Here is a 25,158-nt window from a genome sequence, read left to right as displayed (position 1 = left end):
TTTGTTTGTAAATTATGTCAGTGTTGGAGTGTGCCCCTGTCTATCCGTACATTTAAAAAAAAACAAGCAAATCGTGTCAGGTTTGCTTAATATAAGAAATTTGAAATTAGTAATACTTTTACTTTTGATACTTAAGTATCAAAAATAAATGGAATTGCTAAAATGTACTTAAGTATATTTAAAACCAAGTATTTTTACTCAAATAGTATTTTACTGGGTGAATTTCACTAGAGTAATCTTTACTTTACTCAAGTATGACAATTGGGTACTTTTTCCACAGCTAAAATGCAGTCTTTGGCTTTTGGCATCAAAGACTATAGCAAGTTCAAAGTGTTGTTGTTTGTGCACACCCAAGTTCATGGCAAGGTGGAGTATATCTAGATAAATCCCTGCCACACTTAAAGTTAGAAAGATGGACTCCATTTTAGGGTGAACAGAACAGTATGTGTTGTATCCCCTCATCCAGAGGAAAGGAGGGTGAAAGTTCACCAACACATATGGATTCTTTCGAACGGGCAAGCGCTATTGGTGCTTCTGCTGAATGCCTCTTCGCTGAGTTCAGATAGGAGTCACTGCATTTGATGATATTCAAATCTTGTTTCTCGGTTACAGTGTCCTGTCATCAAGTCTTAGTAAAAAAAATACAAAAATACAAAATAAGTCTTTTTAGGGTACAAAATCATGTAAAAGTCCTCTTGACGCTTCCTGGAGTGATCGTTATTGCTGTGATATTATATACAGTAAAATATTATGACTACTTCGGTCTATGTCCAACCTGACATTCATAAGCTTTTAATTTGTCCAGCTCCTTTCCTGTGAAACGTATGTGTTACTTATTTGTATCTCTACACCAATCAGAAGCTTTATCTGTTCACCAATAAGAACCTTTACCTGTTGATCAAAAATGTCTGAGAGCTCGAGGCGAAGGCAAGGGATGTTCTAGAAGTGAAAAGGAGGTAAACTGACTGCCACCGGGGTATGCCACCACACCGGCGAGCACCTATCCCAAAGTCACGACCAATCCTTGTCGTATAGTGCGTCACCTGCCCTTGCTCGGACCCGTCTATACAATCTGGGCCTTATGGATGAGGGAGGCGTGTGGGGATGGGATGCCGTTGGGCCGGGGTTTGGGTCTCAGCGTTCCGTTGTTCTGCTGGAAGTGATGGTTGTGTCCACGTTCCGCGTCTGAGATCTGAGAACTGTTGTCCTGGTCCTCTGACCTCCCCTGATCTAACCGACTCATCCTGGAGCTTGTCCCCCGCTCTCCCTCCACACTTTCACCCTCCTCCTCTTCGTCATCTGTGACAGGAGGGTAGCTGAGAGGGGAGTTCCGTGCATGTAAACCCCCCTCTGTTGGGATGATGACGCTGCCGTTCAGGGACCTCAGCAGCATGGTGGAATGTTCCATTGGAAAGGGAGAGGGTTGGATTGGCAGATGGAGACGGGTTCCCTGTGAGTCAAACAGAGACAAGGGGTAACCATGTGGTTAGAGAGAGGAAATAAATAACTAGGGCTAATTTGAGTATCTGGGTCGACCTAGCAACCTATACTAAACCTATGCGTTTAAAAGGTTCTAATTTTCATAGCAATTTACAAGAAAGTGAGTATGCAATTCTTGATTCCTCATGCCTCACACACACTTACCAAAGACATAGTGCTATTCCGTACGTATGACTCCACCCTAAGTCTGTTCTCCTCCTCTCTGTCCATGGCTCTGGTCTCCCTCCCTCGTCGTGAAGAGTTGTTCAGAACAGGTCGGCCCAGGTAGTCTAGTCCACCTCCCCCTACCAGAGTAGAGCGACTGTCCCTGATGCGCCCTAGCTCCTGGGTGTGAAGGAAAGAGAGATGGAGAGAGAAAAAGAGAGCTTTAAACACATCACACATTTTGCACTGAAAAGTCGGATTTAAAATGGCTTCCGAAGCAGGAGTTCCAGAACAGAAGAAAGCATGAAGTCTTAATAACGTAACATTTAATTAGTATGAAGTATAATTCATATAGGGTATGTGAGATGCACTACTTTTCTTTTCAAATATAAATGTTACTTCAAGAAAATAAGCTCCTTACATTTCATTTAACTACATAAATGTTAATTAAACACTAAAATAAGATGCGCATGCCACTCAGAACTTAGCAGCCATGAATATGAAGGTTAAATCTAAAGGCTCCCCACATGCAGAGAAAGAGTGAAATTAAGACTGACCCCTAGAGAGGACAGACTGGTCCGCAGTGTCCCCTCCACTCTGAGAGGGATATTCTCCTCCATCTGAAAGAACAAGGGATGAGAGAGGGAGGGAAACAGAGAGAGAGAGGGAGGGAAACAGAGAGAGGGAGATGACCATATTAGCTCGAGGCAAATAGATAATGCTCATGGAATTGCAAGTATTTATTTACAAAATGACTGCATGCCGAGACTGTTGAGAAGAGACCACAGATTGTAAGACATGGTAATATTATATACCTGTCCTCTAGCATCCGTACTGACTGAGTTGACTCTCCTGAAAGAGGCCTGCCTGGAGAGAGTACTGATCTCATCCCTGAGAGAGAGAGAGAGAATGAGAGAAAGAGAGAAAGAGAGAGAAAAGCATTGTTAAAATATTCTTAATTCAAAAAGCATTTACTGTTTTCAGCGTAACATTTGTCATTTAGATTCTAGAACAATTTCAAGGGAGTTACTGTGAGGTTTGAAAACATACTTCTTCACAGTCAATTCTCTCTCCAGTTTCTTGTTTTTGCGTTTGTGGTGACGGGTCACTGAGATTACTATGATGACCATGATGAGTAGCAGTCCTCCAGCCACCCCTCCAATTATGATCATCAGGAGACTGTTGAAAAACACCGGCTTCTGAGGGAACTCTGTGGGAAAGGGACAACAGGAAGTTATGTCATATTCACAAACATAAATCAACATACACATCATATTGAATACAGGAGTGAACATGCAATCCAAATGCTTAACTGGCACCATTAATATAATAGAGTTATTCTTTTAGGAAGAAACATGGAGGCCTACAGCAACAACAAAAACACATACATCCTGGACTACTGTAAGAAAAAAAAAAAAAGTGATTTGTTTTATATGACTCAGAGTGACAACACAACCTACCTGTCACAGTGATCTCCACCTCTGCTTTCCCGGTCCCCACAACGTTATAGGCCACACATTGGTAGATACCAGCGTCTGTTGGGCCGAGGGGCCTATTGAACAGCAGGGATCCATTCCCTGCCGTCACGCCCTCTGGTAAGTCTCCACCCTTCCTGCGCATAACAGAAATACTATAGCACTTAACATAGGGTTTAACAGAAGAATACAGTACATCCTACAATAATAGGCTGAATTTCATGACTCTATTAACGCCCAACACCACTCACTGAACCTGAACGCACCCTTTCAACACACCCAACAGTGTTGTAAAAAACACCACATTCAAAACAACAACACTAACCCGAACATCACAGCAACACATCCCAAAATACAATTGACTACTGATCACCAAACAACACTAACCGTAAAGGTCAAATGAGCACCACAATGACATGAAGCAGGCCACAACAAACCAGGACCCGTATTCACAAAGCATCACAGAGTAGGAGTTCTGATCTAGGATCAGTTTGGGTTTTTAAATCATGAATAAGAGGGGGGACCTGATCCTAGATCAGCACTCCTACTCTGAGGCAGTGTGAATACGGGCCCAGAACTCCCATTCCAAATGTCTTATATCTGAACAATAGGCTACTATATACTTTTGAGTCCTGTTTTGGGCCTTTTGAACAGACCATTTATGAGCCCCAATGTGCAGGAGAAAACAGAAACAGGAACTGTAAACATTTGACATAGACACAGATCACACTGCCTGATAATGTTCTAAACAAATCCACAGTCTATCCTTCCTCCCCCGTCCCATGCCCACTTTGGCTCGATACCTCCCACTTCCCCCATTCCTTGTCTTTCGACCCCTCCTGTTCGGGGCCCACACTCATTCCTTTCTCTTCCCTCTCTCACCTCTCTCACCCGCCCCCCTTCCTCCCTCGTGTGAAACTGCGTCCTCTGTTTGCATTCCGCACAAGCTGCAACACGACAGCACGGTTGTTACTTCTCCTGCTGCTTTGCATTGAGGAGTACAAAGAGGCAAACTGGTTTACCCGCTGCATGTGTGCGTGCGGGTGGGCGTTGTGTGCGTTTTAAGGGGGAGTGAAAGTATACTACCCTACATATTTATTTGGACAGTGAAGCTAAAACGTTTAATTTGGCTCTATACTCCAGGATTTTGGATTTGATATCAAATGTTTCATAGGAGGTGACAGTACAGAATGTCACTTTTTATTTGAGAGTATTTTCATACATATCTGTTTTACCGTTAAGAAATGAAAGCATTTTATGTATCTAGTCCCCCCATTTGAAGGTGCCATAAGTATTTGGACAAATTCACTTATAGTCTATTAAAGTAGCCAAAAGTTGTATTATTTGGTCCCATATTCCTAGCACGCAATGAATATATCAAGCTTGTGTCTTGTTGGATGCATTTTCAGTTTGTTTTGGTTGTGTTTCGGATCATGTTGTGCCCAATTTTAATTATTTTACCTTTAATTTATCAGGTTAGTCTCATTGAGATTAAATCAAATCAAAGTTTATTTGTCACGTGCGCTGAATACAACAGGTGCAGACCTTACAGTGAAATGCTTACGGCAGAGAACTGTAAAGCATTTCCCGCTAGCTCTGTACGTGCCTTAGTTTTCATTGGTCTGCTGGACAATGTAGTTACACACAAAAATGCTGGCCTCCCCTGTTATTGGTAATGGTGAGAGGTTAGCGTGTTTTGGGGGTATGATCTTTGTCCGTCTTTAACGTTCTTACTCATCATTAAATCAGGAGCGTGCGGGCATTGTGTGTGTTTTAAGGAGGAGTGTACGTAAGTAAGGAGCGATGGAGTGTAACAAGAGATCTAAGTCTTAAGTATATAAGGGTGAGAGAGGGAATCAGTGTGGGTGTGTGAGCGTGCTGTCTGTGTGTGTGTGTAAGTGTGTGTGTGCGCTGTGTGTGTGTTACTAACACACAAACACGCCTTGCAGGTGTGTTCATGTGACTAACAGCTTAAGACTTGGTGACACATGTCTCCCCCCACTAGTTTCATTGAAATGACGTGGAAACAACGTTGATTCAACCAGTGTGTGCCCAGTGGGCCATGATCCAGTAAAACACACATACAGTACCAGTCAAAAGTTTGGACTGCGTTTTGATGTCTTGACTATTATTCTACAATGTAGAAAATAATACAAATAAAGAAAAACCCTTGAATGAGGAGGTGTGTCCAAAATTTCGACTGGTTCTATACATCTTCCGCACTAGCAGACGTAGGCCTAACTGTCACCTTTTTATTAATGAGACATTTTTCTTTAGTAGTTTCCAGTAGATGGTTTGTTCCACCTCCACCCTCTACCACACCCCAAGAATGGTTTAATCCACCATGCGGGTATGTCTTCCAAAGGTTACCAGAAAAATTTGTCAGGAGAGAAACCACAAGAACTTCAGTCAGCTCCGCCTTTATTGGATTGCTTCAGCACAGCAATCATCACCGTGTATGACAATAGATCTGATACCGATGTTCCATTTAAACTGTCCCTGAACCAAAACGCTATTACCATGTATCTAACCTTTGTTTAACCATGTAACTCAACCAAATTATTATTGACAATGATAACCTGGCAAGTGGAACTCATAGCAAAACTAGAAACAACTCCTGACCTCCCCCCGTTTGGCTTAGTAACACCATTAAAACTGACTAATAGAATTACCAGTAAATCAAACAAAAACAGATTATGCCAGACAGACAGACAGAGCGTGAGTCAGTTGAGTCTGTCAGACAGACAGAGGCCAACAGGCAGGGAGGGCATGTGTTACCTGGTCCAGGTGAAACTCTGTGGTTTGGGGTTTCCTCCACTGACACAGCTGAGGGAAGCTCCCTCCAGACCAGCATACCAGTTCTGATTAAACCCTGAGATCTCTGCATTGGGAGGATCTTCAATAGAGAAACAAAATCAGAGAGCAATTGATTTTAACACACATGGACAATACAACTACATGATAATATCCCATGTGTAGGCTTCACCAGGTCATTGGTCTGTGCATATTATTTACTAGCATGGTTAAGCTATTTGCCTTGTAACTGCAGGTACGAATTTCTGTCGCCTAATACAAGCTTGGTTTAATTCATAGTAGATATGACAGCCAATGAGAGTGGCCCTCAAGAACGTTTTTCATTTCATTGAACAAAATTGGTGGGGATTAGCTTCAGATCTAGCTGGCTAGCTAGCAAAAAATCCGAACTCTGGCTAAAATGGAATGTAGGTATTAGAACAGGATAAAAAGACTTGGTCATATGTGCCCTTAACACATTTATTTAGTAAAGTTGAGCAGCACGAGAAGATTGAGACTAACAACAACGTCCCCGACACTGAATCTGGTGACCGTGACAATGACAGGAGCAGCAACTGCATGGCAGAGTCAAGTGAGGAAGTGAGGAAAGACAGTGTCCTAATGAATTGAATTATTATTCTACTAAATATGCCATTTATAGGCTACACCACGTCATTTGTGCGTGCGTATTATTTACTGCATGGTTATGCTATATACAGTGCATTCAGAAAGTACTCAGTCCCCTTGTTACGTTACAGCCTTATTCTAAAATTTATTAAATCGTTATTTTCCCTCAACAATCTACACACAATACACCATAATGACAAAGCAAAAACAGGTTTTTGGAAATTTTAGCTAATTTATTCTAAAAAAAATTAACTGAAATATCACATTTACATAAGTAATCAGACCCTTTACTCAGTACTTTGTTGAAGCACCTTTGGCAGCGATTACAGCCTCGAGTCTTCTTGGGTATGACGCTACAAGCTTGGCAGACCTGTGTTTGTTGAGTGTCTCCCATTCTCTGCAGATCCTCTCAAGATCTTTCAGGTTGGGGAGTGTTGCTCCACAGCTATTTTCAGGTCTTTCCAGAGATGTTCGATCAGGTTCAAGTCCGGGCTCTGGCTGGGCCACTCAAGGACATTCGGAGACTTGTCCTGAAGCCGCTCCTGTATTGTCTTGGCTGTGTGCTTAGGGTCATTGTCCTGTTGGAAGGTGAACCTTTGCCCCAGTCTGAGGTCCTGAGCGCTCTGGAGCAGGTTTTCATCAAGGATCTCTCTATACTTTGCACCGTTCATTTTTCCCTCGATCCTGACTCGTCTTCCAGTCCCTGCCGCTGAAAAACATCCCCACAGTATGATGCTGCCACCACCAAGCTTCACGGTGCTGGTCATGGTGCAAGGTTTCCTCCAGATGTAAAGCTTGGCACTCAGGGCAAAGAGTTCAATCTTGGTTTCATCAGACCAGAGAATCTTGTTTCTCATGGTCTGAAAGTCTTTAGGTGCCTTTTGGCAAACTCCAAGCGGGCTGTCATGGGCCTTTTAAAGGCTTGATTGGTTGAGTGCTGCAGAGATGGTTGTCCTTCTGGAAGGTTCTCCCATCTCCACAGAGGAACTCTGGAGCTCTGTCAGAGTGCTGGTCACCTGAGGCCACTGTGTTCTTGGGGACCTTTAGTACTGCAGACATTAAATGTTACCCTTTCCCAGATATGTGCCTTGACACAATCCTGTCTCGGAGCTCTACGGACAATTCCTTTGACCTCATGGCTTGGTTTTTGCTCTGACATGCACTGTCAACTGTGGGACCTTATATAGACAGGTGTGCCACAGGTGAACTCCAATCAAATTGTAGAAACATCTCAAGGATGATCAATGGAAACAGGATGCACCTGAGCTCAATTTCAAGTCTCATAGCAAAGGGTCTGAATACTTATGTAAATAAGGTATTTGCTAAAATTTCTAAAAACATGTTTTTGCTTTGTCATTATCGGGTATTGTGTGTAGATTGATGAGGGGGAAAATGCAGTTTAATCCATGTAAGAATGAGGCTGTAACGTAACAAATTGAGGAAAAAGTCAAGGGGTCTGAATACTTTGAATGCACTGTACACTATAAATACACTAAAGTATGTGGACACCCCTTCAAATTAGTGGTTTCGGCTACTTCAGCCACACCCGTTGCTGACAGGTGTATAAAACTCGAGCACACAGCCATGAAATCTACATAGACCAACATTGGCAGTAGAATGGCCTTACTGAAGAGCTCAGTGACTTTCAACGTGGCACTGTCATAGGATGCCACCTTTCCATCAAGTCAGTTTGTCTAATTTCTGCACTGCTAGAGCTGCCCCGGTCATTTGTAAGTGCTTTTATTGTGAAGAGAAAACTTCTCGGAGCAACAACGGCCGCTAAGTGGTAGGCCCGACAAGCTCACAGAACGGAACCGCCGAGTGCTGAAACACTTAAAGCGTAAAAATCGTCTGTCCTCGGTTGCAACACTCACTGCCAAGTTCCAAACTGCCTCTGGACGCAACATCAGCACAATAACTGTTTGTCGAGAGCGTCATGAAATGGGTTTCCATGGCTGAGCAGCCACACACACACACACCAAGCCCAAGATCACCATGCGCAATGCCAAGTGTCGGCTGGAGTGGTGTAAAGCTTGCCGCCATTGGACTCTGGAGCAGTGAAAACGTGTTCTCTGGAGTGATGAATCACGCTTCACCATCTGGCAGTCATACGGACAAATCTGGGTTTGGCAGATGCCAGGAGAACGCTACCTGCCCCAATGCATAGTGCTATAACTGTTACGTTTGGTGGAGGAGGAATAATGGTCTGGGGCTGTTTTTCATGGTTCGGGCCCCTTAGTTCCAGTGAAGGGAGATCTTAACACTACAGCATACAATGACATTCTAGATGACTCTGTGCTTCCAACTTTGTGGCAACAGCTTGGGGAAGGCCCTTTCCTGTTTCAGCATGACAATGCCCCAGTGCACAAAGCGAGGTCCATTCAGAAATGGTTTGTCTAGATCGGTGTGGAAGACCTTGACTGGCCTGCACAGAGCCTTGACCTCAACCCCATCGAACACCTTTGGGATGAATTTGAACGCCGACTGCGAGCCAGGCCTAATCGCCCAACATCAGTAATGCTCTTGTGGCTGAATGGAAGCAAGTCCCCACAGCAATGTTCCAACATCTAGTGGAAAGCCTTCCCAGAAGAGTGGAGGCTGTTATAGCAGCACAGGGGGGACCAACTCCGTATTAATGCCCATGATTTTGGAATGAGTTGTTTGACGAGCAGGTGTCCATATACTTTTGGTCATGTTGTGTAGCTATTTGTCTTGTAACTGCTGGTACGAATTTCTTTCGCCTTATCCAAGCTTATGTTCATCATGGTAGATAAAACTTGCTTAAATCATTGGTAAATTATAGTAAAAAGCAATATACTCTGACTTGGGAAATCAGATAGTGACTGCCCATACTGAGTAAGATTTTACGCACAGGAGGGGGGCCCCTGGCTCTGACTCACAAGCTCTGACCCTGGTAAACACCCTTTTTATGTACTCAAATAACTAGTCCACATGTTCTGGTGGTCTAGGTACACGAAGACCAGGGTTTGATCCCTGTCACCACCTTTCCCAATTTGTGTCCTCCTAATCTATCTCCCCGCTGTTTCTAATCTGTCTAAAGAAAAAAGCAAAAAGCAATTTGGAATGAAGCATAAGAGGTCAGAGGTCAAGCATAAAACATATATGACTTGTTAGCTGGTTTAATAAATAATTGGCGACCAAACTCAATGAGCTGTGCATAAAGTATCTAGAATCGTAGCTATCGTGGAGTCTGAACTCACAGTGCACCACCAGGTTGTTGGTGATCCTGCGGGGTTCCTTCAGAGCAGAGTGCCTCACCAGACAGTCCAGTCTCATCCCGTTCATACTCCTCAGGGGGTGCAGGGAGAAGTGGGTGGAGACTGACCCGCCCACCGAGCTCCTGTTCTGTGACAGGCCCGTCAGGTCTGTGTCCCAGTTGAGGATGGGCGGGGGGCGGGCCACGGAGCGGCAGGAGGCAGCCAATCGAAAGGACTGGCCCTCGACAAGAATCACAGGGTCCAGGGAGGAGATGGGCGTGGCTGTGGGGGTCAAGGGTCAAATGTCAAGAATCAAGAACGGTCACTTGTCAGACTTTCTTCAGGGACAGGACGCAACTAATCACTGGTGTTAGTGTTTGTGATTTAGGACTAATCTTAGAACTGGTCTTAGTTGTTAGTTGGAGGTTAAGCTGTTCCTAGATCAGTGACATGATGTTTCAGGGGGTGGAAGTCACTAAGCACTGCAATAGGATCAGCTTTGGTATGATCCAAGCTGAGATCTAATCTTCTCCATTAGGTAGGTGTTTAAAAAAAACCTAGATCAGCTCTTTGAGGAAACTTGATCCTAAAAAAGTCAGACAGCTGGATACACTGACTGTCACGAGAACAGTTCTTAATCGTTTACTGATCTTGTGGCTTATATGAATATTATTACTATAACTGAAGCTAATGTTTTAGCTAGTAATACTACAACTGACACCTGTTCCCATCATCATCATTATCAACAACATCATCCTCATCAACATCATCATCCTAATTATCATCAACATCATCTTCATCCTAATTATCACCATCATCATCATCCTCATCCTAATTATCATCATCAACATCAACATCATCCCACCAATCAGCCATTACTCTTTCCATTAAAAGATATAGGCCATAGAAGGACATTATACTCTGTAAAGCAAAAAGTGACACAATGAGTAAGGGGAAGGAAGGGGAGGAACTTACTCCACACGGTGAGTGACAGCTGTCGTTCAAAGTTCCCCGAGGGGAAGGTGCTGATGTGACAGTTGTACCTGCCCTCATCTGACTCCACAGTGTTCATGATGATCAGAGACGAGTCCACTGTGGGCTCATTGCTGCGGAACCGCACACGCCCCGAGTACTGACCAAACTCTGAGAGAGGGGGGGGGAGGAGGAGAGAGATAGAGAGAGGAAGTGAGATATGGGGGAGGCAAAAAGAGAGAGATGGAGAAGTAGTTAGGTTAAAAGTGCAGGTGTAGTTTTGTCATCTACTTTAAATTCAACTTCTGAGGCTTTGAGTGTTAGCAAAGACGGTGAACTACCAATGTATTGTAGTGTCCTCGCTATGTGAGCCCGGTTACCATTCCCACCAAGTGGGTTAACCCTATTGGCCCAATGCGTACGGTGTTTGCCTTTCACACCAGCGACCCGGGTTTGCTTTCCGGCCGCGGCGTTCGCTACAATAATATAAAGAGAAAGATGGTTGTGACTACTGTAACACCTACTGTATACGTGTCCTACCTGTTTGTCCGGCAGTGTGGTGTACTGTGATGATCTGGTCCTTGGTACCATCTGCTCTCTCCTTGGTCCAGGTGACCTGTGACAAGGAGAGGCGAGACAACATCATGTTAGGGACAACTTTTCTAAGATAATGCTCTGTACAACATATCTGGTTTTATGGGTACTGTCGTAAATTATGCTTCAGACCTGAACCACCACCTGGCCCACTTCCACCTTGAACCGGCAGAGCAGCTGGGTCTCAACCTCGGTCAAGGACTGCACCGAGAACCCGGGAGATGGTTCCTCAAAGTCCCCCTGCACCACAGCAACTGGGGAAGAAAGAGGAAGGGTGGGAAGGTGGAGAAAGGGAGGAAGAAGGGGGAGAGAGAGAGAGAGAAACTTAATTGATTACTTTATTGTCCCCTTGGGGAAAATGTGTGTGGCATCTTAAACATCATTATAGAAAACACAAAATAAAGACAATTACAATATAGCGAAATACAATACAATGTCACAGTGTAGAGTATAGAGAGATAGAGAAAGAGGTTAAGAGAAAGAGAGAGGGGGGGAGAAAGAGCACAGAGAGAGATTGAGAGAGGGGGGAGAAAGAACAGAGAGATAGAGATTGAGAGGGGGGGTAGAGAAAGAGCAGAGAGATAGAGAGGTTGAGAGGGGGGGAGAGCAGAGCGATAGAGGTTGAGAGAGAGAGGGGGGAGAAAGAGCAGAGAGATTGAGGTTGAGAGAGAGAAAGAGCAGAGAGATTGAGGTTGAGAGAGGGGGGGAGAGCAGAGCGATAGAGGTTGAGAGAGAGGGGGGGAGGAAAGAGCAGAAAGATAGAGGTTGAGAGAGAGAGGGGGGAGGAAAGAGCAGATAGATAGAGGTTGAGAGAGAGAGGGGGGAGAAAGAGCAGATAGATAGAGGTTGAGAGAGAGAGGGGAGAAAGAGCAGAGAGATAGAGGTTGAGAGAGAGAGGGGGGAGAAAGAGCAGAGAGATAGAAGTTGAGAGAGAGGGGGGAGAAAGAGCAGAGAGATAGAGGTTGAGAGAGAGGGGGGAGAAAGAGCAGAGAGATAGAGGTTGAGCGAGAGAGAGAGAGAGAGGTTGAGAGGGGGGGAGAGCAGAGCGATAGAGGTTGAGAGAGAGAGAGGGGGGAGAAAGAGCAGAGAGATAGAGGTTGAGAGAGAGGGGGGGGAGAAAGATCAGAGAGGTTGAGAGAGAGGGGGGGAGAAAGAGCAGAGAGATAGAAGTTGAGAGAGAGAGGGGGGAGAAAGAGCAGAGAGATAGAAGTTGAGAGAGAGAGGGGGGAGAAAGAGCAGAGAGATAGAAGTTGAGAGAGAGAGGGGGGAGAAAGAGCAGAGAGATTGAGGTTGAGAGAGAGGGGGGAGAAAGAGCAGAGAGATTGAGGTTGAGAGAGAGAGAGAGAGAGAGAGAGGTTGAGAGGGGGGAGAGCAGAGCAATAGAGGTTGAGAGAGAGGGGGAGAAAGAGCAGAGAGATAGAAGTTGAGAGAGAGAGGGGGGGAGAAAGAGCAGAGAGATAGAAGTTGAGAGAGAGGGGTGAGAAAGAGAAGAGATATAGAGGTTGAGGTTGAGAGAGAATGAGAGGTTGAAAGACATTAGGGAGACTGTGCACTGAACCATGACTGAGGATTAGTACCCTGACCCTCTTCTCAGTGTCCTTCCGTATACTTTAGAGGATGAACGACAGAAAGTATGAGAAGAGAAGAGGTGTAGAGAACAGAGAGATGTGGAAAGTTTGTTTGCAAAGAAGATAGAGGCCAAGAGATGGGGGGGAGGAATTTAAGAGAGCACCACAAAGAAAAGGAGGCAGTCAGAGGGAGGACGGAGAGAAACAGGTGTATGAAAGCAAGTGATTAGATGAGAAGACATGTTGCTTGACTTGTTGCACTAGTTAACTGTCCATACCAATTCATAGTGAACCCTTTAGTGTCCAGAGAAACACACACCTCACACACATATGCGTGTACGCACACACACATGCATATACACGCATATAAACTCAGAAAAAAAAAGAACAGTCCTCTCACTGTCAACTGCGTTTATTTTCAGCAAACTTAACATGTGTAAATATTTGTATGAACATAACAAGATTCAACAACTGAGACATAAACTGAACAAGTTCCACAGACATGTGACTAACAGAAATGGAATAATGTGTCCCTGAACAAAGGGGGGTCAAAATCAAAAGTAACAGTCAGTATCTGGTGTGGCCACCAGCTGCAATAAGTACTGCAGTGCATCTTCTCATGGACTGCACCAGATTTGCCAGTTCTTGCTGTGTGATGTTACTCTACTCTTCAACCAAGGCACCTGCAAGTTCACAGACATTTCTGGGGGGGGAATGGCCCTAGCCCTCACCCTCCGATCCAACAGGTCCCAGACATGCTCAATGGGATTGAGATCCAGGCTCTTCGCTGGCCATGGCAGAACACTGACATTCCTGACTTGCAGGAAATCACGCACAGAACAAGCAGTATGGCTGGTGGCATTGTCATGCTGGAGGGTCATGTCAGGATGAGCCTGCAGGAAGGGTACCACATAAGGGAGGAGGATGTCTTCCCTGTAACGCACAGCGTTGAGATTGCCTGCAATGACAACAAGCTCAGTCCGATGATGCTGTGACACACCCTCTACCTCCAACTTGATCCCACTCCAGAGTACAGGCCTCGGTGTAACGCTTATTCCTTCGACGATAAATGCGAATCCGACCATCACCCTTGGTGAGACAAAACCGCGACTCGTCAGTGAAGAGCACTTTTTGCCAGTCCTGTCTGGTCCAGCGACGGTGGGTTTGTGCCCATAGGCGACGTTGTTGCCGGAGATGTCTGGTGAGGACCTGCCTTACAACAGGCCTACAAGCCCTCAGTCCAGCCTCTCTCAACCTATTGCGGACAGTCTGAGCACTGATGGAGGGATTGTGTGTTCTTGGTGTAACTCGGGCAGTTGTTGTTGCCATCCTGTACCTGTCCCGCAGGTGTGATGTTCGGATGTCCCGATCCTGTGCAGGTGTTGTTACACGTGGTCTGCCACTGCGAGGACGATCAGCTGTCCGTCCTGTCTCCCTGTAACGCTGTCTTAGGCGTCTCACAGTATGGAAAATGCAATTTATTGCCCTGGCCACATCTGCAGTCCTCATGCCTCCTTGCAGCATGCCTAAGGCACATTCACGCAGATGAGCAGGGACCCTGGGCATCTTTCTTTTGGTGTTTTTCAGAGTCAGTAGAAAGGCCTCTTTAGTGTCCTAAGTTTTCAAAACTGTGACCTTAATTGCCTACCGTCTGTAAGCTGTTAGTGTCTTAACGACCGTTCCATAGGTGCTAGTTCATTAATTGTTTATGGTTCATTGAACAAGCTTGGGAAACTATTTTTAAACCCTTTACAATTTAGATCTGAAGTTAGTTGGATTTTTACGAATTATCTTTGAAAGACAGGGTCCTGAAAAAGGTACGTTTCTTTTTTTGCTTAGTTTACATACACACACACACACACACGTATGTGCGTACGCATGCACGCACAACCTGTGTTTTCAGGTAGAATTGTAAACTCACTAACCTATTTGCTGTAGACATAACCAGTAATGCTACATCATCTATAATGTCACACTGTTCTGCCAAGTCACAACATTGTTGATCCTCAAGGAATGAAGTCCTGATTGCCATCTGACTGCCTCTCATCCCCTCTGTGCATGAATAAATACACATTGTCACATTGGACACACACACACAGTCGGCCTCTATGTCTCAGCCTCTGCCTCACACAAACAATGTCTCTGTATTCTTAATGCATAACAGTCATTATACATCAGCATCTATAAATACAGTAGAGAACGATAGACGCCGGCTGCAATCCTTCTCTGATCCCCATACAGACATACTTGTGTGTGTGTGAGTGAGTGAGTGAGTGAGTGAGTGAGTGAGTGAGTGAGTGAGTGAGTGAGTGAGTGAGTGAGTGAGTGAGTGAGTGAGTGAGTGAGTGAGTGAGTGAGTGTCAGATAGAGAGAAAAGGAGTCGGACTGAATAGTAAACATGAGGGAGGGAAATTGATTAACCGCAACCTGTTTTTCCAGAAATATCAGACAACTCCTCAAGTGTTGTTAATCTAATCCAGAAAAGACGAACCCAAGAAGCTGGACAAGAGCCAAAGTTGGCAGTAGCCTACTTTTATAATTATATAAAAAACTACTTGGTAGGTAAATTACTAAAATAAATAGGACAACAGGTAAAGCAAAATAAAAACGCAGAGCTTTAGTTAGCTTTCAATATATTTGTCATTATTATGTGAAACTTTCTTAGCAAATGATATTGCCTTACTTAGTCATATTGCAGTGTTACTATTGCTCAAGGTCTAAACATTAAATCATTAGTAAATCACTTACTGAAACTCCCAAGGATCCACAGCAGCGGTGTCAGTCCGCCCAGGAGCGATGTCATTCTCCCCGGTTCGGTGGAGTGGTCCGCCCGACTGCTCCTGATAGTCCTGAATAGGGCTAAAGGTGTGTGGTCTATTACAATGCTGGAATCAGTCAGGACATTGGTCCAAGAAGTCCCGCTCCACCTCAGACAGTCAACTTTCTTTCATCCAATTCCAAATCGAAGACAAGAAGTGTAAAAGCAGTATAGATCTTAGGTATAGCCAAAGTTTATGATTCAATAATATGTCGTATGCTGTTGTTGGCCCATCCTACTCCAATAAATCCTTTGGAAAGTTGCTCTCCCTCTGTGCGAAACTTGTTGCCTATTCCTTTTTGCGTTTTGGCAAAATAATCATTGACTGCTAATGAAATAAACAACGTAAGTTCTGTTTCTTTCACACCATATTCTGACTTCACAAAAGTAGGAGTGGTTCAGCCAACCTGTTTTCTTGGATACACCTGTTGCAAGAGCTCTCTCTCTCTGACACACACACACACACACACACACACACACACACACACACACACACACACACACACACACACACACACACACACACACACACACACACACACACACACACACACACACACACACACACACACACACACACACACACACACCTGGGAAGTCACCTTTCCAGTTTAGTTAAAGCAACAAACTGTTATTTTCATACCTGTACATGGAAAAAAACAACCTTCCAAGATAGCTGTATCCTATCTACAACATACCACGATCTAGGTGTATCCTATCTACAACATACCACGATCTAGGTGTATCCTATCTACAACATACCACGATCTAGGTGTATCCTATCTACAACATACCACGATCTAGGTGTATCCTATCTACAACATACCACGATCTAGGTGTATCCTATCTATAATATACCACGATCTAGGTGTATCCTATCTACAATATACCACGACCTAGGTGTATCCTATCTACAATATACCACGATCTAGGTGTATCCTATCTACAATATACCACAACCTAGGTGTATCCTATCTACAATATACCACGATCTAGGTGTATCCTATCTACAATATACCATGATCTAGCTGTATCCTATCTACAACATACCATGATCTAGGTGTATCCTATCTACAATATACCATGATCTAGGTGTATCCTATCTATAATATACCACGATCTAGGTGTATCCTATCTACAATATACCACGATCTAGGTGTATCCTATCTACAATATACCATGATCTAGCTGTATCCTATCTACAACATACCATGATCTAGGTGTATCCTATCTACAATATACCATGATCTAGGTGTATCCTATCTATAATATACCACGATCTAGGTGTATCCTATCTATAATATACCACGATCTAGGTGTATCCTATCTACAATATACCACGATCTAGGTGTATCCTATCTACAATATACCATGATCTACATCTATCCCTTTAGGCACCAGAAGGGAAAAAAATAGTTTCATTGCTTGACATCTACATAAGTGGGGTAATTTCAGGAGCTGTGGATGAAAACGAGTTGAAAGGTAAGGGAAATGTCTGCCATTTTAGCTCCGGCAGAATGACATCTCTACTGAAGGGGTTCAAGAAGGATGTCAACCTCTAAAACAGTTAGGAGCCCTCAGGCATTTTCAGTTGGGTAAACGGACTACCCTTTATATACTCCCTCTTCACTGTTTCCTCCTTTCAATTGACAGTGGCCATGGAGCTGTTACAGCATCGTTGCCATCCTGTGGTATACACTCAGCATTACATGTCAACTACATCAGACATTGCGTTAGGCTTAGCCCAGCGTTTCCCAAACCGGGTCCTGGGGACGACAAGGGGTGCACTTTTTGGGTTTTGCCCTAGCACTACACAGCTGATTCAAATAATGAACTCATCATCAAGCTTTGATTATTTGAATTAGCTGTGTAGTGCTTGGGCAAAAACCAAAACGTGCACCCTTTGGGGTCCCCAGGACCGAGTTTAGGAAACGCTGGCTTAGCCCTTAGCCTCTGCCGAATCCTCATGCCAACAACCGGATGTTCCGGTTTTCAGGGGAAATGGAAAGAGAGCCTGTGACACGACTTCCGCTTTTGGATTTTAATAAGGTAACGCTCCATCTTAACTCCTCCTCCACATTTACTGGATTGGTTGAACAGTGCAGTAGAGAACCTTCTTCTCCTCAAGACCAGTATGTTTCTTTTATGCCTGCTGCCTTGGGTTACAATAGGTACCCATTGGTTCTCTGTAAAGGACAGACCCTGGTTTTGATGTCTATGGGACAGATGGACACACACAGGGCGGTTCCGCCCATTATGTTGGGTTTTCACCAACAATTAAGCATTTTTGATGGCACATAAACATACTACAACAGGTGTAGACTTTACCGTGAAATGCTTACTTACGCGCCCTTTCCCAACAATGCAGAGTCAAAAAGTATGAAACATTTGCAAAAAAAATTAAAAGGAAAAGGTAACAATAAAATTACAATAACGAGACTATATACAAGGAGTACCGGTACAGAGTCAATGTGCAGGAGTACAAGGTAGTTGAGATAATATGTACATGTAGGTAGTGGTAAAAGTAACTAGGCAATCAGGATAGATAATAAACAGAGTAGCAGCATATGTGAAGATTGTGAAAATGTGTCTATGTGTGAGTGTGTGTGTGTGTGTGTGTGAGCGTGTGTGTGTTGTGTGTGTGTGTGTGAGCGTGTGTGTGTTGTGTGTGTGTGTGAGCGTGTGTGTGTTGTGTGTGAGCGTGTGTGTGTTGTGTGCATAGAGCCGCTGCAAGACGGTCAGTGCATAAAAAAGGGGGTCAATGCAAATAGTCCGGGTAGCCATTTCATTAACTGTTCAACAGTTAATCAAGTGGGGGTTGAAGGGTTGAAGTTGTTCAGGAGCCTTTTGGTCCCAGACATGGCGCTCCGGTACTGCTTGCCGTGCGCAGTGATGTAAAGTACTTAAGTAAAAAATTATTTAAAGCACAACTTAAGTCGTTTTTTGGAGTATCTGTACTTTACTATTTTTGCCAACTTTTACATCACTACATTCCAAAAGAAAATAATGTACTTTTTACTCCATACATTTTCCCTGACACCCAAAAGTACTCGTTACCTGTTGACACGAAAATTATCCAATTTACACACTTATCAAGAGAACATCACTGGTCTTCCTTACTGCCCCTGATCTGGCAGACTAACTAAACACAAATGCTTTGTTCGCAAATTATGTCTGAGTGTTGTAGTGTGCCCTTGGCAATCGTCAATAAAACATTGATGGTGCTTTTGATACTTAAGTTCATTTTAGCAATTCCATTTACTTTTGATAATTAAGTATATTTAAAACAAGAGGTCCTGGGTGGCAGGGAGCTGGGCCATATGCACTACCCTCTGTAGCACCTTATGGTCAGATGCCAAGCAGTTTCCATACCAAGCAGTGACGCAGGCAGTCAAGGTGCTCTCAATAAAGGTGAGCAGCGAGAACCCTGCTATCTGAGCTGTAGAAAACGTTGAGCTCTGCAAATTTCCAACGAAGCTAAGCATTGGAGCGAAGCGTTGTCAAGAGTCACTGGCTCTGGTCAAAACCCACTAGCAGAATGCGGCCGCCTACAACGGCAGATTGACGAGGGCGGCATTTTCCGAGCTAAACTGACCAAGACGTACCTCCAACAACAGATAAAGCCTTGCATAATTCTGCCCAAAAATAATACAAATGTCTCTTACCCAGTGGAATGTGAGCGCTGCTGCCGCCCGTGATAAGCAGTGCCCACTTGTAAATATTTGGTTGTCCAAGCGGAGCACGCCTCTCCAGGGTGCTGTTGGAGGTGACCAGCTGTGGCAATCCACCAACTTTCGGCAAAAAATGGTCTAAAATAAATCATGTAGCATATAGCCTACGTTAGAAAGAGTATATGGCATTTTCTGTAGCCTACAGACTGGAGTGGAGGTGAAATTTTGACAATGTCACGAGACACGTTTTACGTTATGCACGTTTCTCTGATCAAATAGCCTAACCTAAATGGCGCCGAATCAAAGTTTTTAAAAAGCGCTTTGATGTGAATATGGCATGTTAACAAACGTGATATCCTAAAAACAAGACAGGTAAAAAAAAAAATGACAGTATGGAATGGAAAATCAGGCTACTCACAACTGCTGTCTAGGAGTTTCACCCAGTAGGCTAAATTGTTATGATAATCAGTAGTTTCGAGTTTTGTATCCTTCAATTCCAGACCGGCCTTGATTTCAACATCCATGAACCGGGACAAATCTGAACCAATCATCGACATCTGTTTCACAAGTTTGGACAGCACAGTAGATGACAGCAGAGTACAGTAAAGAAAAGTATAGTTCAGTACAGTATAATGTACTGCATTGTACCCTACTTTACTCTTCATTAAGATGTATTTTCATGTTTCATTCAGTACCGAAAATGAACCTGATTTCAACATCCAGAAAATACGTATTTTAAACGTCCGGAAAATACATATTTTCAACTTTCATTAAGAACCTAAAATTAACCTAACTTCAAAGTCTGTAAAATACATATTTTAGACTTATTTTCATTGTTATTTTGCTTACTGTGACTGTTCTAGTATCGCAGGGGTATAGGCAAAGACATTTGTCTCACCTAGAGCGGCTGAACGGACAAGACCGCGCACACAGACACACACATGACAGAAACTTTGCTGTGGCCACAAAGAGGATGTGAGTCGGACAGTGTGTGGCCGGGGGCCATGATCAGTTGCCATGGCTTCGGTGAAACGGAAATCAGCCTCTGAAATAGCGTGAGCTAAATGCATCAACTGTGTGAAAGAAAATATCAAAATACCCTACCACAGACCCATCAGTTTGATATTTTATTAGAATGTATTATAAAAGCACCATATAAACTTTGAAAATACCAAAAATATACCCAGAACACCAATATCAATAGTTAAAAACTGTACATGATTTGATAAAACGGTATATGAACCTATATAAAACATATTTGAGACCTTCGTTTTGAAAATACCAAAAACATCAATCTCGAGCTAGATCTAAAAAACCTCCGTATAAGTATCATACAAAGAAGACAGGCTGCACAAACAAGTTTTCCATCCAACCATTTCATGCAGATTAATTACCTGCCGCATGAAAAAAGTCACGACCGGGCTATGGAAACATGAAATGCCGGTGTTGTGCCGGGATCCCCCCCCGTTCCTAAATCCGCTACTGATTTGTATTAGTCTATAAATAAATCTCTTCCAAAATTCGTCATCTTTCCCATGCCTCATTCGAATAGGATTTTTGAAAGTGTTAGGATAATAATTCAGCCATAGTTGTTCTGAAATGTTTATTCTTTGCCAACATTTTACTCCCTCCTTTGTTTAATTATAACACACATACATTGATTATTAATTTCAGTTGCCTATCCCGACGTGAAGTTTGTTCTATAGAAAGTATTTGACTCTGATGTGTGCCACAGAAAGTATTTGACTCTAGCCACAAAATGGAGGAAATTAGAAGGTGGGGGGGATTCTGGCAGGGGGGAGATTTTTGACAGGAACACCTGTACAATCTTATACTGACAGACAATTTGTTCGTTCGACATGGTGGGATACTTTTGTGTCGGTAAAATTAATTCTGCGAGAAATGGCGGTGGAAACGGTTTCTGCGCAAATATTGATATAATAACCATCATATCGAAGTAAATTTGGGAGTCACGAAATTATATGTTGTGTGGTTCTCCCACTCCGACTAGGGAAAGCATGCAGTTTATTTGGCTACAGATGAAATAAATAATGAACTTCGCAGGGTGGTGAATGCTTGCTTGCTTGCTCCTATACAATTAACATCGAGGGGCTTATACCGGTGAGATGACGAACGATGATTAGGTTTCACCAATACAAATAATATCGCTCTTATTCATAATGATCTCATAATAGGTAGCCTACCCGCACCTATGTGTTGGCTAGAGCGCATGTGCCAAGACCAACTCGGGTACATTTGCTATTCAATGCAACAGTTGTTGTGACTAATTATCAGTAGAGTCGAAAATGCGATAGAAATTGTATTTTTCATTCGGTACATGGGAATTTAACCGTAAAATATATTTTTACGTGCACTACGTCATCACGCACAGGATTGTATCCTCATAAAGCCAGTAAAACATATCTGGTGGGAAAATGCGCATATTATTTTATGCAGATTTTATAATATTTACATGAAAATCTGTCGCAAATTGGATGCAAACCTAGCTACTGTCAAAACAATCGTAAATAAATTTTTACCCACTGCTCAACTTCTTCCCTCTTTTGCTCTTCTCACGTTTCTCTCTCTTTCGAGACACATACCACAACATACAAAGGAGGCTTTCACATATGAATTGCAGATAAATGTTTTTAAAAAACGTTACATTTTCGCTCAAAAGCTATGTTAAATAAAATACATAAGATGCATGGGAAATACCTGGAAAGACAAAAGTGATTTAACAAATGGAAAGACTCAAACTTTCTCTTTCTTCAACTCGTCCTCGACTAGTGCAGTCCTTTCTTCTGACCGATGGTCTGGTAGGTGTCTGCAGTGTGAGGAGTCAATCCCTGAGATAGGAGAGAGAAAGAGATAACGAGAAAAAATATAATTAAGCAAGGACCTACAATTGAAAATCCACACATCAACTAAGATCACCATCACCAACTCACCGTATAGATGCTCTCCTCTGCATTCTGTGTCAGAGTGAAAGAGAAACACCATTACAAAACACAAACACTGAGGAAAATGTCTAAATCACTATTCATGCAACATCTTGGAACAGGATGCGCTTGTGTGAGTACAGGTGTGGCATATTTTTTTGTAGAAAGTGTGTGAAAATTAAGCTATTAGGTTTAATGTTAAACGTTTGTCAGGAAATCCCTCCCTGCCCCCAACCGACTGTAAAGCTGTAGTTGTGTTTGTCTGCGTTGTACAGGACTAGAAAATGGTTTGGAGCATATCTCACATTACATTGATTTGATCCCCGGGCAACTGCAGGGGCTCGTTTCATGTATCTGGGTGCCATAGGGGCTTGTTTAATAGGGTTTAACAGTGTTGATCATGTTACTGTGGCTTTCTCACCACTGGCTTTGCTCTCCCAGTCCCAGTCACCGGAGCCATCTGTGTGAAATACTGAGTGTTGAAAAATAGAGGTAAGACAGACAGACAGATGAAACTGAATCAACCCCAAGCTGTTATAGGCATTTGTGTAGATCTGAAATGATTGGATGGGTTGGATAAGTATAAGCAATACGGTGAAAATTCCACCTAACCTTCCAGAGGACAAGGTGGAGCTACTACCATAGTCATACTGCAGAGAACATTGGTTTTTAGATCAGTGTTTATACCTATCCATATCTTTCAGATCTACAGTGCCTTCAGAAGGTATTCATACCCCTGGACTTATTCCATATTTTGTTGTTACAGCCTGAATTCAAAATGGATCCAATAGATTTTTTTCTCTCACCCATCTGTACACACAATACATCGTAATGACAGTGAAAACCTTTTTAGAATTGTTTAGCTAATTTATTGAAAATTTTATACAGAAATCTCATTTACATAAGTATTCACACTCCTTTGCTGTGACACTCCAAATGGAGCTCAGGTGCATCCAATTTCCTTTGATCATCCTTGAGGTGTCACTACAACTTGATTGGAGTCCACTTTTGGATAATTCAACTGTTTGGACATGATTCAGATAGAAACACACCTGTCTACATAAGGTCCTACAGTTGGCAGTGCATGTCAGATAAGAAACTATACAATGACGTCCAATGAACTAACTGTCTGTAGATCTCCACAATATAATTGTGATGAGGCATATACAGTATCTGGGGAAAGGGTATACAACTATTTCTAGAGTGTAGAAGGCAAGGCAGCTGTACCTTGATCCTGCAGTATAGCACGGTAAGGATGATACCGTACAGAAACAAGATGGCGTCCAGGATGTAGCAGATCTGAGGCTCAACCAGGGCCGCTGAGGACAGAGGAGAAGAACTGCTATTTACAGGATGGTCCTCTGAGGTTTGACCACCAATTTAGTCATTTAGCAGATTCTCTTATTTAGAGCGACTTACAGTGCATGTAACTAAGGTAGGTAAAAACAACCAGATAATATCAGTTATCGCAAGTGACCACCAGTAATCAGTATGTCAAATAGATCCACGGTCATCTTTCCTTACCCATTTGGCTGGTACAGTACCTACCTACTCCTATCCACAACATGTCAAAAATGATCTTGGTTAATATCATTCTGTACTGACAAGTAGGCATATCTTCAAATTGAGTGTCTCAGTTTTCACATGGAAAATGTGATTATTTTATCTTTATTATCAGTTTGGTGTGTGTGTGTGTGTGTGCAAGTGTGAGGCGGGACTAGGGTGATGTGGTTGATTTTTCTATGATCTCTTTTGGTTTCCTTTCCTCATATCTGTGAATCAGAATCACCTATACTACACCAATATACAATAATTTTTTTGCTCCAAACTCTGTTTGGTTATAATGAAAAATCAATTTCTAAAACCAGGTTAAAACAGTCATGAGCAAAACCATTTACAGACAGGAAAAGCTATGATTTACTTCATTTTTTCAGGAAGGAGATATGATGCCCACTTCAACAATTATTTTAAATGCGTCGCTACAGGGTTTCTATCAACTAAATGGTTGATAATTCATAATATGACCAACATAATATTAGACGAGTTCCAAATACCAGTACATCACATTCAAATATTTTCACTGACGGACTTATGTCATTCTTCAGTAAAAAGATTTGAACGTGATGTACCGGCATTTGTAACTCAAACTATGTTAATTGCTGGACTCCCTGAGATCTGGGCCCGTTTCTACAAAGCATCTCAGCGTAGGAGTGCTGATCTAGGATCCGTTTTGCCTTGTAGATCATAATGAATAAGATAATATGGTCAGATCCTAGATCAGCACTACTCTGAAATGCTTTGTGGACATGAGCCCTGATCTCAACCATGGGACTCACCATGATACTTTATAATTTACTTTAAAATATTTCCTCCAGTGGGAGACCAAATTTAGCTGGAATTATACTAATCAAAAGGTTAAACTCATGTTAATCCCACAAATAAATAACACTTTCATAGCACAGGTCCACAACCAAACATCAAGAGGTTTGTACTTATCAAACTCCGGACTCACCAGCGCTGCCAAAGCTCAACCACAAAGGAAGAGCTGAAAGAACCTGGAATCTGCCTCCCATTGTCACAGCAACAAGGATCCAACAGGACACACCGCAACAGTAGACAGCGGCGACAAGCTCTTTTTACCGGGTGTCGGACTGCTCAGTCAGTAACCAGCATATAGGTTGAGCAGGGCTGACGAGTCGGTTCGTTTAGTGTGGTGATGACGCAGTGTTACAAAGAAAGCCAGGGTAGAGTAGCAGGGGGGAAGTTGTGGTCGAGCTCAGTCCATTTTTTTATGATCAGACCACTCCCCTGACTGTGGGCCTGCAGACAGCGTTGG

At 43.1% G+C, this 25,158-nt stretch overlaps 2 protein-coding genes across 3 annotated transcripts; both read right to left on the bottom strand.

The window, feature by feature from the left end:
* Positions 1-163: 163 nt before the first annotated feature.
* On the bottom strand, positions 164-22,199 carry LOC120049675 (nectin-4-like). Its single transcript, XM_038996022.1, has 13 exons — positions 22,099-22,199; positions 15,640-15,750; positions 11,456-11,577; positions 11,270-11,345; positions 10,733-10,900; positions 9,761-10,039; positions 5,898-6,015; positions 3,105-3,256; positions 2,695-2,854; positions 2,460-2,535; positions 2,202-2,264; positions 1,645-1,824; positions 164-1,450 (listed from the first exon to the last, which is right to left on the bottom strand). Exons 2-13 carry the CDS (start codon positions 15,692-15,694, stop codon positions 1,064-1,066), a joined length of 1,836 nt encoding a protein of 611 aa, XP_038851950.1. The 5' UTR covers positions 15,695-15,750; positions 22,099-22,199; the 3' UTR covers positions 164-1,063.
* On the bottom strand, positions 20,501-25,023 carry LOC120049676 (high affinity immunoglobulin epsilon receptor subunit gamma-like). Of its 2 annotated transcripts, none has more exons than XM_038996024.1 (5): positions 24,835-25,023; positions 23,550-23,641; positions 22,744-22,794; positions 22,332-22,355; positions 20,501-22,229 (listed from the first exon to the last, which is right to left on the bottom strand). In XM_038996024.1, the coding sequence occupies exons 1-5, from the start codon at positions 24,893-24,895 to the stop codon at positions 22,167-22,169; spliced, it is 291 nt and encodes a 96-aa protein (XP_038851952.1). In that variant the 5' UTR covers positions 24,896-25,023; the 3' UTR covers positions 20,501-22,166. The 2 variants fall into 2 exon arrangements, with proteins under 2 accessions (XP_038851952.1, XP_038851953.1); XM_038996025.1 differs by having other exon boundaries at positions 22,744-22,782.
* Between the last annotated feature and the right edge of the window lie 135 nt (positions 25,024-25,158).

The sequence above is a fragment of the Salvelinus namaycush genome, chromosome 6, assembly GCF_016432855.1.
Source record: "Salvelinus namaycush isolate Seneca chromosome 6, SaNama_1.0, whole genome shotgun sequence".
Classification (NCBI taxonomy): Eukaryota; Metazoa; Chordata; class Actinopteri; order Salmoniformes; family Salmonidae; genus Salvelinus; species Salvelinus namaycush.
The sequence above is the reverse complement of the archived record's forward strand: the minus strand, read 5'-3'. Positions and strand labels throughout refer to the sequence as shown.